The 14465-nt window shown below is 44.3% G+C and overlaps 1 protein-coding gene across 2 annotated transcripts; it reads right to left on the bottom strand.

The window, feature by feature from the left end:
* Positions 1-431: 431 nt before the first annotated feature.
* On the bottom strand, positions 432-14189 carry LOC306661919 (uncharacterized protein; the record flags this gene model as incomplete). 2 transcript variants are annotated; one of them, XM_079141252.1, is made up of 6 exons in its annotated part: positions 12934-14189; positions 12449-12525; positions 1582-1833; positions 1231-1314; positions 845-887; positions 432-544 (listed from the first exon to the last, which is right to left on the bottom strand). In XM_079141252.1, the coding sequence occupies exons 2-6, from the start codon at positions 12518-12520 to the stop codon at positions 432-434; spliced, it is 564 nt and encodes a 187-aa protein (XP_078997378.1). In that variant the 5' UTR covers positions 12521-12525; positions 12934-14189. The 2 variants fall into 2 exon arrangements, with proteins under 2 accessions (XP_078997378.1, XP_078997377.1); XM_079141251.1 differs by lacking the exon at positions 432-544 and having other exon boundaries at positions 729-887.
* Positions 14190-14465: the final 276 nt, after the last annotated feature.

Below are 14465 nucleotides of genomic sequence, written 5' to 3'. Positions count from 1 at the left end.
CCTACCAGTTCTATGCCATGTCCTGCTAGAAAGGGCATCAACCCCTCACTTACTCCCCAGCTGGGGCGGGAGGGCTCTGAACTGGGCCTGGTCCAGCACCCAAAGATGTCCAAGGACCATCTGCTTCCCTGAGTCTTCGGTATACTTGGGGAACAACCTAGGATAGAGAACACCAGACGTGCAGAGCAGAGCCCACTCTGAGGCCTCTTTACTCAGTGACCCCACTGAGTCAGAAGGCCAGCCAGGGCCACCTTAGGCCACCAGAGAGTATGTACTATGGTGACAGCTTGGGGGCAGGAAGCAGCATCCCTGCAGCTTTCAGGACAGTGTGGATGCAGCCAGAGTGGGTTTGTGTAAGCAGCCTTGGGGCCTTGAAATGAGGCAGCTGGGCCTTATACAAGCAGGAACTTGAGGATTTATTGGATCTTTCCTCATTCATGGTTCTGCATCTTGGGGGTGTCGATGGTTGGGAACCAGCTAGACCAGAACTTTCTCAGGAGCTGGGGGCCCCAGCTCCCCGGCCTTGCTTCCTTGTTCTCCACCTCTAAAAGGCACAAACAGGTGGGCCCTGTGGGTCCCTTGCTGGGAGAAACCTTCACCCAGGTCAGGTCCCCTCTTGGCCTGGGGCTCCAGGCCGTGATAAAGGGTAGGCGCTCAGCCAGCCCTGCTGAGTGGCCTGGAGGTCCTGCCCCTCCTCGAGTAGGGCAGGGGAGGCTCAATCAGGAAGGTCAAGGTGTCTGGCCGCCTGGTTTTTCTCCCTCTCCTCCCCAGGTCAGGAAGGTTGAGCGGGGACAGCCTGTGCCCCTCACTGGTCTCTGCAGCAGGGTTGGGCCAACAGTCTTACCAGATGGACAGGACGCAGCTCCCTGTTGGTACCTTTTCTTTGCCTGGGATGGAAGAAGGGGGACAAAGTAGTGGGATGAGGTTGGGCAGGACGGTCTGTGTTGTGGGGAGTGGAGACCGACGCCTGCACCGTCAGAAGTCAGGGAGGCCAGGAGCCAGAGCCACGCCACGCTCACACCAGCTCGCGCCCTCAGCTCACACAGCTCCGTGTTCCACTAGGACGGCAATGTGGCCCGGCGGCGTTGAAGCCAGCCACCGCCTCCCCATCCTGCAGGGTCCACAGCTTCTCAGGACCACCCACACTGGGGCTGTTCTAGTTGAGGCCCAGGCCATCATTACCTCTCACTCAGGGTTCCTGCCACCTCCTTCCTCTCCTGGGGACCTCACCTGCCCTTCCTCCTGAGGCAAGATGTCACTCTCCTCCATGAAGGCAGCATCATTCTGTCCTGCCTCTGACCTGGGGGTCATGGTCTGCAGGGAGAGTCAAGAGGGCAGAATATGGGCAACAAGGATCTGAGAACACCTCCTTCCACCTCCTGTTCTCAACTTGGGGTGTTAAAGCCCTTTGTTTCTCCTGAGACATCCTCTTTTCAGCTGAGCTTTGATAAGTTGGTAATTTTTTCTGAGGGGCCTGCCATTACCCCTGGGACTCCCCACCATAAGCTAGAATGTCCCTGAGTTTAATGGGCTCACAGGAAGAGAGCCACATCCCGTTCCTTCCAAGGGAGCCTAACTTACCCCAGAGGCTGGCTTCTTTCCAGTGTTGACTCTACGTCTCTGCAGAAGGAGACAGAAGAGGTGACACACAGCTACCCGTGAATGCCCTGAACCATCCTCTCCGGTGCAGTCCCCCTTGCTGTGCCTGCAGAGTGCCCCAGGACAGCTACCCCCCCGGGGGAAGAGGTGTCCTCGGCCCTTACCCACCTGAGTGGTCACTGGGTAGCACTTATCCATCCGCCCCCACACTGGCCTCAAGGTCTCCCCTACGGGCTGCATGACAAGGAGAGAGGGAAGGCTGAGGTGGGATCTGTCACCTGTGCAGGCACCTGAAGATTACAGGTCTCCAGTCAGTGATGAATCAGCTGAAAGAGAAATGAGGAGAACTACCCCATTCACAACAGCCTTGAAAGAAATAAAAAAAAAAAAATAGTTGGGAATCAACCCAAGAAAAGAGGTGAAAGACCTCTACAATGAAAACTACAGAACACTAAAGAAAGAAATTAAAGAAGACCTTAGAAAACGGAAAGATCTCCCATATTCTTGGCTAGGCAGAATTAATACTATCAAAATGGCCATACTTCCAAAGCACTATATAGATTCAGTGCAATTCCTATTAAATCCCAATGTCATTCTTCATAGAAATAGAAAAAGCAGTCATGAAATTCATTTGGAGAAATGAGGCCCAGACTAGCCAAAACAATCCTTGGCGAGGAAAGTGAAGCAGGAGGTATCACAATACCAGAGCTTAAGTTACACTACAGAACTATAGTAACAAAAACGACACAGTGTTGGCACCAAAACAAACGGGAAGACCAATGGCACAGAATAGAAGGCAGAGATGAACCACATAAATACTAGACAAAGGTGCCATAAACATACATTGTAGAAATGATAGCTTCTTCAACAAATGGTGCTGGGAAAACTAGAAATCCACATGTAGCAGAATTAAATTGAAAGCCTATCCCTCACTCTGCACAAAACTCAGTGGATCAGGAGCCAGCATTAGACCAGAGACCCTGCACCTACTAGAAGAAAATGTAGTCCCAAATCTCCATCATGTCAGTTTAGGAACCAATCCTCAACAAGACTCCTAAAGCACAAGAAGTAAAATCAAGAATCAATAAACGGGATGGCATCAAACCAAAAAGCTTCTTCACAGCAAAAGAAACAATTAAGAATGTGAAGAGAGAGCCGACAGAAAGGGAGAAAATCTTTGCCATCTTCACCTCAAATAGAACATTAATCTCCAGGATATAAACACAAAACAAACCAAAACAAAAAAAACCAACAATCCATAAATGGGCGAAGGAACTGAAGAGACACTTCACAGAAGAAGAAATATGACTGGTCAACAAATATATGAAAAAATGTTCAACATCTCTAACAATTAGAGAAATGCATCAATGAAATAATATCAGAAAATTTCCCAAACCTGAAGAATGAAATGGAAAATCAAATACAAGAGGCTTACAGAATACCAAATGCACAAAATCACAACAGATCCACACCAAGGCACGTTATAATGAAAATGCCTAACATTCAAAATAAAGATAGGATTTTGAAGGCCGTGAGAGAAAAGCATCAGATTACATATAGGGGGAGACCAATACGGATAGCAGCCGACTTCTCAACCCAGACTCTAAAAGCTAGAAGGGCCTGGAACAACATATTTCAAGCTCTGAAAGAACATGGTTGCCAACCAAGAATCCTATACCCAGCAAAACTAACCTTCAGATTTGAAGATGAAATAAAATCCTTCCATGATAAACAAAAGTTAAAAGAATTTACAAATAGGAAGCCTACACTACAGAATGTTCTCAACAAAATATTCCATGAGGAGGAAATGAAAAACAACAATGTAAGTCAGCAAAGGGAGGAACTACCTTAGAGAAAAACCACTCAAAGGAGAAACCAAGCAAACTTAAAAACCAAAAATAAGCCAAATGACTGGGAATACAAATCATATCTCAATAACCCTGAACGTTAATGGCCTAAACTCCTCAATCAAAAGACATAGACTGGCAGAATGGATTAAAAAGAAAGACCCAACAATATGCTGCCTGCAAGAGACTCATCTCATAGAAAAAGACATCCACAGACTAAAGGTGAAAGGATGAGAAAAAAACCTACCACGCACATGGACCCAGTAAAAAAGCAGGGGTTTCCATCCTTATATCAGATAAAGTGGACTTCAAGCCAAAGTTAGTCAGAAGGGATAAAGGAGAACATTTCCTACTGCTTAAGGGAACTGTAAATCAGGAAGACATAACGATAGTAAATATTTATGCCCCAAACAATGGTGCATCCCTGTACATCAAACAAATCCTTCTCAATTTCAGGAATCACATAGACTACAACACAATAATTCTGGGTGACTCTAACGCACCGCTGTCACCACTGGATAGATCTTCCAAACAAAAACCAACCAAAGAAACCATAGAACTCAATAACACAATCAATAACCTAGACTTAATAGACATATATAGAATATTCCATCCATCAATGAGCGGATTCACTTCTCAGCAGCACATGGAACCTTCTCAAAAATAGACCATATGTTATGCCGCAAAGCAGCCCTTAGGAAATGCAAAAAAATAGAGATACTGCCTTGTGTTCTATCAGATCAAAATGGACTGAGTAGAAATCAATGACAAAATAAAAAACAGAAATTACTCCAACACCTGGAGACTAAATAATATGCTACTGAATGAAACATGGATAACAGAAAACATCAGGGAGGAGATTAAAAAATTCTTAGAGGTCAATGAGAATGATGATACAACATATCAAAACTCTGGGACACTATGAAAGTGGTACTAAGAGGAAAATTCATTGCATGGAGCGCATTCCAGAAAAGAATGAAAAGTCAACAATTAAATGACCTAACATTACAGCTCAAAGCCCTAGAAAAAGAAGAACAGAATAACAGCAAAAGTAGTAGAAGACAGGAAATAATTAAAATCAGAGCTGAAATCAACAAAATTGAAACAAAAGAAACAATTCAAAAAATTGACAAAACAAAAAGTTGGTTCTTTGAGAAAGTAAACAAAATAGATAAATCCTTAGCCACACTAACAAAGAGAAGGAGAGAGAAAACTCAAATTACTAAAATTCGTGGTGAAAAAGGAAATATCACGACAGACACCACTGAAATACAGAACATAATGAGAAGTTACTCTGAAAATCTGTATTCCAACAAGTAGAAACTACCAAAGACATTGACAAATTTCTAGAGACATATGCTCCTCCCAAACTGAACCAGGAGGACATACACAATTTTAAACAGATCAATATCAAGCAATGAAATAGAAGAAGCCATTAAAAACCTACCATCCAAGAAAAGCCCAGGACCAGACGGATTCTCAGCCGAGTTCTACAAGACCTTCAAAGAAGAACTCATTCCAATACTTCTCAAAGTATTACAGGAAATAGAAAAGAGGGTACCTTACTAAACTCATTCTATGAAGCTAATATCACCCTCATACCCAAACCAGGCAAAGACACATCAAGGAAAGAAAATTTTAGACCAATATCCTTGATGAATATAGATGCAAAGATCCTTAACAAAATATTGGCAGACCATATCCAAAAGCATATTAAGAAAATCGTGCACCACAATCAAGGGGTATTCATCCCTGGAATGAAAGGATGGTTTAACATCATGGCAATAGACTTAAGGATAAGAATCATGGTTATTTCAATTGATGCAGAAAAAGCATTCAACAAAATACAACACCCCTTCATGCTGAAAGCACTAGAAAAAATAGGGATAGTAGGAACATACCTGAGCATTGTAAAGGCTATTTATGCTAAGCCCATGGCCAACATCATTCTTAATGGAGAAAAACTGAAACCATTCACTTTAAAAATGGGAACAAGACAGGGATGTCCTCTTTCACCACTTCTATTCAAAATTGTCCTTGAAACTCTAGCCAGAGCAATTAGGCAGACTAAAGAAATTAAAGGGATATGAACAGGAAAAGAGGAACTTAAGCTGTCCCTATTTGCTGATGACATGATTCTATATTTAGAGGATCCAAAAACCTCCTCCAGAAAACTTCTAGACCTCATCAATGAATTCAGCAAAAAAGCAGGCTATAAAATCAATATGCATAAATCTAAAGCATTTTTATATGCAAGCGACGAAACAGCTGAAAGGGAAATGAGGAAAACAACTCCATTTGCAATAGCCTCAAAAAAAAAAAAAAATACTTGGGCATCAATCTAACCAAAGAGGTAAAAGATCTCTACAATGAAAACTACAAAACACTGAAGAAAGAAATTAAGGAAGACCTTAGAAGATGGAAAGGTCTCCCATGTTCTTGGATAGGAAGAATTAATATTGTCAAAATGGCCATACTACCAAAAGTGCTATACAGATTCAATGCAATTCCAGTTAAAATCCCAATGATGTACCTCACAGAAATAGAGCAAGCAATCATGAAATTCATCTGAAGAATAAGAAACCCAGAATAGCTAAAGCAGTCCTTAGCAGGAAGAATGAAACAGGGGGTATCGCAATACCAGAACTTCAACTATACTAAAAGCAATAGTAACAAAAACAGCATGGTATTGGCACCAAAATAGACAGGTAGATCAATGGTACAGAACAGAGGACACGGACACAAACCCAAATAAATAGAATTTTCTCATAGTAGACAAAGGTGCCAAAAATATGCAATGGAGAAAAGATAGCCTCTTCAACAAATGGTGCTGGGAAAACTGGAGATCCATATGCAACAGAATGAAACTAAACCCCTATCTCTCACCCTGCACAAAAATCAACTCACAATGGATCAAGGACCTTGAAATCAGACCAGAGACTCTGCATTTTATAGAAGAAAAAGTAGGTCCAGATCTTCACCTTGTTGGCTTAGGATCAGACTTCCTTAACAGGACTCCCATAGCACAAGAAATAAAAGCAAGAATCAATAACTGGGATAGATTCAAACTAAATAGCTTTCTCTCAGCAAAGGAAACTATCAGTAATGTGAAGAGAGAGCCTACAGAGTGGGAGAATATCTTTGCCACTCATACTTCAGATAGAGCACTAATTTCCAGAATCTATAAAGAACTCAAAAAACTGTACACAAAGAATACAAATAATCCAGTCAACAAATGGGCTAAGGAAATGAACAGACACTTCACAGAAGAAGATCTACAAGCAATCAACAAACATATGAAAAAATGTTCACCATCTTTAGTAATAAGAGAAATGCAAATCAAAACTACCCTAAGATTCCATCTCACCCCAATTAGAATGGCGATTATCAAGAACACAAGCAACAATAGGTGTTGGAGAGGATGTGGGGAAAAAGGTACACTCATACATTGCTGGTGGGGCTGCAAATTAGTGCAGCCACTCTGGAAAGCAGTGTGGAGATTTCCTTAGAAAACTTGGAATGGACCCACCATTTGACCCAACTATCCCACTCCTCGGCCTATACCCAAAGGACTTAAAATCAGCACACTACAGAGATACAGCCACATCAATGTTCATTGCTGCTCAGTTCACAATAGCCAGACTGTGGAACCAACCTAGATGTCCTTCAATTGATGAATGGATAAAGAAACTGTGATATATATATATATACACGCACACACAATGGAATATTACTCAGCTATAAAGAATAATAAAATTATGGCATTTGCAGGCAAATGGATGGAACTGGAGACTACAATGCTAAGTGAGGTAAGCCAATCTCAAAAAAACCAAAGGCCAAATATTTTCTCTGAAATGTAGATACTAACACTCAATAAAGCGGGGAGGGAAGCATAGAAGTTCATTGGATTAGACTAAGGGGAATGAAGGGAAGGGAGACGGGATGGGAACAAGAAAGACAGGAGAATGAATCGGACACAACTTTCCCATGTTCATATGTGAATGCGTGAACAGTGAGACTGCATCATGTACAACCACAAGAATGGGATCCCTAATTAAAATAAGTCGTACTCCATGTATGTATGTCAAAATACACTCTACTGTCCTGTATATCTAAAAAGAATTTAAAATGTAAAATCTAACATACAGAAAAATCTAAAAAGACTATTGGGTGTTTCACCTCTAAAAAAAACTATAACTGAAGTTTTTAGAAAGACACTTGTTTCATGAAGCAGAATGTTAGACCTCATCACTTAAAACCATCACTTTTTTTCCTTGAAAAATAAAAATAAGATAATGGCAATGAAAAAATCCAAACAGTAGAGAAAACACAGTCGAAATAATATTTTCCAGAAAAAGGAGAGATGTCAGGAGCTCCTAATGCGAAGTCACAGATGCTTCTGAAAGGGAGTGGAGACAACAGACTGCACTGGCAGGGAGAGATGTCAAATAAGAACGTCAGTTCCTTTTTATCAAGACAATTTCCCAGAGATGAGGGACACAAATTTCCAGAGGGGAAGAATCACCAAGCATCTAGGACAATGGACAAAAGAGGGGCCGACCCCTGAGGTTGTCATCAATAATATCCGAACACTAAGGACAAAGAAAAACCTACAACGTCAGCATTAGGAATGCAACTTGAGTCAGATTTTATAACACCGATATTTAAAACTAGAAGACAATGAAGAGCTTCAAAATCTGAAGAAAATATTTCCAACCTAGAATTCTACACCTGGCTAACTGCTCAGTGAAGTATGAAATACATTTTTTAGATAAGTAATGTGTAAGACTACTCAGGAGACAACCGGAGTTTGTACTCCAGCAAATCAAGAGACAGGTAGAGAGGATAACATGGGATCCACACAACAGGGAAGGGATGAGCTCCCCAGAGGAAGGTGGAGCCCCAGGAGAAGCGCGGGCAGCTGGCCCCTAGAACACCCCGGCCCAGGGAGGCAGGGAGATGCAGGGCCCCAGGACATGTCTGCGCGAAAGTGAGCATATGGATGAGTCATCTGACTCAGCTAAATGCCCCGCATGGAGGTGTGCATTTTTGGCAGGAAACTCAGATGAATCAACTATAGATACAGAGAAAACAATAGAAATTAAAGAGAAAACCAAAATTACACACAAGGAAGAGTGCCTACAAGATGGCTGAGGTTATTGTTTACATACTATTTTTATATACTTTTTTTATTTGTGCACGGACACAAAGCCTCAATTTTATTTATTTATTTTTATGTGGTTCCAGGGATCTGGCCCCGGTCCTCACCCATGCTAGGCAAGCACTCTGCCCCCGAGCCATAACCCCGGCCCGTTTACATGCTCCTTACTATGTAAACCTACAACATTGATCTTACAAAAACTGATAAACACCCATTAGAATAGCTTTTAAAACCATAAACGCCAGAGAGGACTTGGAACAACTGCAACCTCTGGGCCACTGCCCGTGAGATGGCAAAACAATAGAACCACTTTGGAGAAGTTTGGCTGCTTCTTAAACTTCTTAAACTCATACCTACCATGTGACACAACGGTCCACTGCTCTTCATCCATGTTAAAGGAGAACTTACGCGCCCACAGTTTGGACTGAATGTGTAGTTATTTTATCTGTAATCAGCAAAAACTGGAAACAATCCTTGTCTCTTAACTGAGGAGTGGATAAACAAACTGTGACCTTCACGCAACAGACTCCCAAGGCTGATGCACACACGTGGGTGAATTTCAAGTGCATAGTGCCAAGTGACATATGCGATACATTTCCGTTTATGTGACAGTTTTGCAAAGACAAAACTACAGGCTGCCTATGAGTAGGGGGTGTTGACCACGAATGAATAAGGGGGTTTTTCTTTTCTTTTTGCAGAACTGGGGCCTGAACTCAGGGCCTCCTGCTAGGCAAGCACTCTCCCACTGAGCTGCATTTCCAACCCTTTCTATTTTGAGACAGGGTCTAAGTTGCCCAGGCTGGCCTCCAACTTTTGGTCTTCCTGCCTCAGCCTCCAGAGTAGCTGGGATGATAGGCATGTGCCACCATGCCTGGCTAGATGGGGAATGGTTTGAAGTGATGGAATTACTTGCATCTTGATGGTGGTGGTGGTGACGTGACTGTAAACGTTTGTCAAAACTCAGAACTGTACACTAAAAAGGATGGCTTTTTAAATATAAATTATAACTTAGAAAAAAAAAGGATAAAAAGAGCCCCACAGAAAACTGGAAATCCACATGTAACAGAATGAAACTAAACCCCTATCTCCTCTCACCCTGCACAAAAATCAACTCACAATGGATCAAGGACCTTGAAATCAGACCAGAGACCCTGCATCTTATAGAAGAAAAAGTAGGTCCAAATCTTCACCTTGTTGGCTTAGGATCAGACTTCCTTAACAGGACTCCCATAGCACAAGAAATAAAAGCAAGAATTAATAACTGGGACCGATTCAAACTAAATAGCTTTCTCTCAGCAAAGGGAACTATCAGCAATGCGAAGAGAGAGCCTACAGAGTGGGAGAAAATCTTTGCCACTCATACTTCAGATAGAGCACTAATTTCCAGAATATATAAAGAACTTAAAAAACTCTACACAAAGAATACAAATAACCCAATCAACAAATGGGCTAAGGAAATGAACAGATGCTTCACAGAAGATCTACAAGCAATCAACAAACATGAAAAAGTGTTCACCATCTTTAGTAATAAGAGAAATGCAAATCAAAACTACACTAAGATTCCATCTCACCTCAATTAAAATGGCGATTATCAAGAACACAAGCAACAATAGGTGTTGGAGAGGATGTGGGGAAAAAGGTACACTCATACATTGCTGGTGGGGCTGCAAATTAGTGCAGCCACTCTGGAAAGCAGTGTGGAGATTCCTTAGAAAACTTGGAATGGACCCACCATTTGACCCAGCTATCCCACTCCTCGGCCTATACCCAAAGGACTTAAAATCAGCATACTACAGAGATATGGCCACATCAATGTTCATAGCTGCTGAATTCACAATAGCCAGACTATGGAACCAACCTAGATGTCCTTCAATTGATGAATGGATAAAGAAACTGTGGTATATATATATATATACAATGGAATATTACTCAGCTATAAAGAATAATAAAATTATGGCATTTGCAGGCAAATGGATGAAATTGGAGAATATCATGCTAAGTGAGATAAGCCAATCTCAAAAATCCAAAGGGTGAATGATCTCACTGATAAGCAGATGATGACACATAATGGTGGGTGGGAGGGGTGCAAGAATGGAGGAAGGAGGGACTGTATAGTGGGAAAAGAGGGGTGGGAGGGGTGGGGGGGAGAAAAAATAACAATGAATCAAACCTCATTACCCTATTTAAATGTATGATTATGCAAATGGTATGCTGTTACTCCATGTACAAACAGAAATGTATCCCATTTGTTTACAATAAAAATAAATTAAAAAAAAAAGAATAAAGGTTCTGATAATAATAATAATAAAAAGAAAAAGAGCCCCACAATGGTGGGAGAGAGCTACGGAGAGGAACTTTAAAGTCAAATTATATGAAAATCATAAAAACAAAAATCATATTTAAAATTGTTTAGCGATCAAAGTCATTAGTCAAAGATTTACAACGCCAAGAGGCATCCTTCAATTGGAAAGTCGGAGGCGAAATGCGTGCTGGAGGCAGCAGGAAGTGGCAGCAGTTAGGAGCACGAGATGCCCATCTTCCGTGGTGTAATTCATTCAGTGTGGGAACTAGGGCGCGGGCTGGGGCTCAGTGGCAGTGCACTTGCCTAGCGCAGGAGGCACTGGGCTCGATCCTCAGCACCACATAGAAGTAAATAAAGGTGTTGGGTCCGTCTACAACTAAAAATAGTTTTTGAAAAGATAAAGCAGGATTTATCCTATCCCAAACATGGAGACTGCATCACAACTGGAAAGAATAGAAGCTGAGGTCCCACCTGAGTTTCAGGTACCACGGGTGAGGAAGGACGGGGCCAAAGGCGACTCGCTTTGTTTCGGTTTGTCTTTCGACTTTTAACTCTTCACACTGAACATGCATATATTTAATGACAATCAATATGAAAATTTGGAGTTTCATTTTTTTTTTTTTTTTTTTTTTGTGGTGCTGGGGACTGATTTGTTTTTGTTTTTTAAAAAGCAACGCTGGAATGATCTCCAAGGCACTTGTCATCACGGGCATTTATAGAGGCTCCCCCAATCTCTGTCACTCCCAAAAGATGTGACCCTTAGTGTTGCTAGATCACCGATGACCTCGTTCTCATGAGAGCCCCCCATTTTTTTTCTTTATTTTTTGGTACGAGGGATTGAACCCAGGAGCACTTCACCACTGAGCCACATCCCTGGTCCTTATTTTGATTTTGAGACAGGGTCTTGCTCGGTTGCTGAGGCTACCTCTGCATTAGGATCCTCCTGCCTCCACCTCCCTAGCTGCTGGAATTATGGGCCTGAACCACCAAGTTCTCAGGAGCACTGGACAGGTATCAGGAGGCCTCCAGAGACCAGTATGTGGTCTTCCCTGCCGCCCTGGTTGGCCCAGGTCTAGTTACTCTCCTGTCTCCTGGTCTGTAAGGTGGGAGTGCTGGGTTGGGCAGCCGAGCCACCGCATGTCCTTCAGTGGACGGACAGGATCCATTTGTATTCTCACGCCGGGCTGGACGCAGGGGCTTCTGCCACAGGTTCTTGGACTCGGGACGTGGAGGAGGCTCTGGTTGCCCATTCACACAAGGGCCACTCATACATACTAGTGGGAGGTCATCTGTTTTGTTAGGTTTGACTGAGCCACCACCATGAGACCTAAGGGGACCATACAACCAGCACATGACTGGGTGAGGGAATAAGGCTCTTCTCTGGCACTCTGCCAGCCACAAGGAATATCTCCAGGGCTGCACATTCACATTATCTTGTACACACAGGCCATGGACTGTTCGTGGCCAGGGAGCGTGACCTCTGTTCAGGTTCACGTGAGATGTCTCAGCCTCCAGTTCACAACGTCCAGCGGCTCCTACCTGTGATGACTCCCCAGCAAGCTCATGGTCAGGGACTGTCTTCCCCACAGATTTCTGGAAATAGTAGTACATCACTCCTGCAGGTTGGTGAGAAAAGCCTAGTTAAAGCATTTGAGGGCGATGTGGATGTGATTGCTTAACTTTGAATGTCCTCATTTATTACATTGCCAGAAACCATATCCTTTTAATTCATTTGAGCTTGTGAAAGATACTAAGTATCGACTTAAAGTGTATGCAGGGACACAGAGTTTTTCCAAAGGTATGCAGGCGAAGATCTGAAGAGCATTGCTGGGGTACTGTCAGCTGAGGGGGGTGGGGGCATGACAATGTGGCCCGTCCCTTGTGGGAGCCAGGAATGCCGCAGCCTTGGGGAAGGTATGTGGGAGCTTGGTGGGCACCTGGGGACAGGGAGCCCTGGGGTGGGACTCGGTCTCCCAGATCCTGCCTCCCAGATCCCTAACCTGTGCCAGCACGCAGGTCCTTACCTACAAGAATGAAGATGTGTACTATGTAGAGGGACTTGTAGAGTCTGAAAGAGAGCGTTGCCGGGTGAGAGGCTGTGGTCTCCCCGGCCCTCACCAGGGGGCGCTACTTTCCCCCCATTCTGGGCCCTGGAACTGACCCCACCAGAGCATGTCCAGGCAGCTTGCAGAGGGACAGCCTCAACTGCAGCAGGGCTCAGCCAGGAGCGCACATGAAGCCCTCGCACCCTCCCTCCCTTCTTTCCACAGTTGTTTATGGGGGGTCTGAGTGGTAAGCCCAACCAGGAGACAGGTGACAGACCTCTGGCCTGCTGTGTGGTCACCTTGCTCACTGGGTGCTGGATGAGCTCCTCTCCCCACAGCCCTCCCTGCCCTGGACATGCAGTAATATTCCAGGCCTAGCTTCCCCTCCTGAGACCCTTCCCCTGCGACAAGGAGAGCATCTTGGCACTCTGGGATGGCGGCTCCCTGCCTGGCTGGCACCGGCACGTGTGCACATGCAGGCTCGTCCTCCCTGCCAGGTCCAGGCCCTCCACCCGAGCTGCTGCTCCGTTCCCACCTGGAATCCCAGAGACACTGCAGTAGGCAGGGGCGGGGTGTGGAAGACCCTATTCCCCCTTCCTCTGAGGTCCAAGGGGTCCCATCTTTGGTCATCTGGGGAAAGGTGACAGGGCCCGCAGAAACTTTACCCCTCTCTCTGGCAGCATAGACCAAACACCATTTTCAATCTAGGAAGAAAAAATGGGCAAGAGTCAATGCACCCATGGGCCCCAGATTCTCCAACCTACTGCCAGCAGGGACGGCAAAGCCAGGAAGCTGGGGCCAGAGCAGGCACTCCACCCACAGGGCTTAGCCAGGGGATGGCCAGCCAGTCATGGAGGGGGACCAAAGTCACGAGGCACTTGAAACATGCTCAGGAATTTCTCCTAAGACTTTAGAGCCCCCAAGTGAAGCTGGTTTCAATGCCTTCGGAGCTGGAGACACAGATCCCAGTGGATCAGGATGGGGAAATGGGACTGGGAGAGGATTAAGAAAAAAGGCACAGCTCTCTTGAACAGCTGGTGTAAAACCACCCCAGGTGTCTGGGCACAGTGGCACACACCCATAATCCCAGCAGCTAGGGAGTCTGAGGGAGGATTGCCGAGTCTGAGACCAGTCTTGCAAATTAGCAAGGCTCCAAACAACTTGATGAGACCCTGTCTCAAAATAAAAACCAAAAAGGGCCGGATAAGGTTCAGTGGTTAAGCCCCCAGTGCCAAAAAAAAAAAAAGGCCCCAGGCATAGGTAGCTAATTATAATAATAAGTAAAATGGTTAAACACTACTATGCAGCATTTTAAAACAATTTGGGGAGTGGCAAGGGAGATTGCCTAACTTCCTCAAGATAGCTTTTTGCTTGAGAGCCCACCACTCACGTCAGAAGTCCACTCAGAGTAACACCCAGCACAGTGGAGGTCTGGTGGGAGGCCCTTGGGGCGGCCGCAGCAGTTGTCCCAGGCTCTCCTTAAACCTCCAGCCCCCCCTGCGCTTGCTCCC

This window comes from Sciurus vulgaris (genome assembly GCF_902686455.1).
Source record: "Sciurus vulgaris genome assembly, chromosome: 5".
NCBI lineage: Eukaryota > Metazoa > Chordata > Mammalia > Rodentia > Sciuridae > Sciurus > Sciurus vulgaris.
This window is presented reverse-complemented; position numbering and strand designations above follow the sequence as displayed.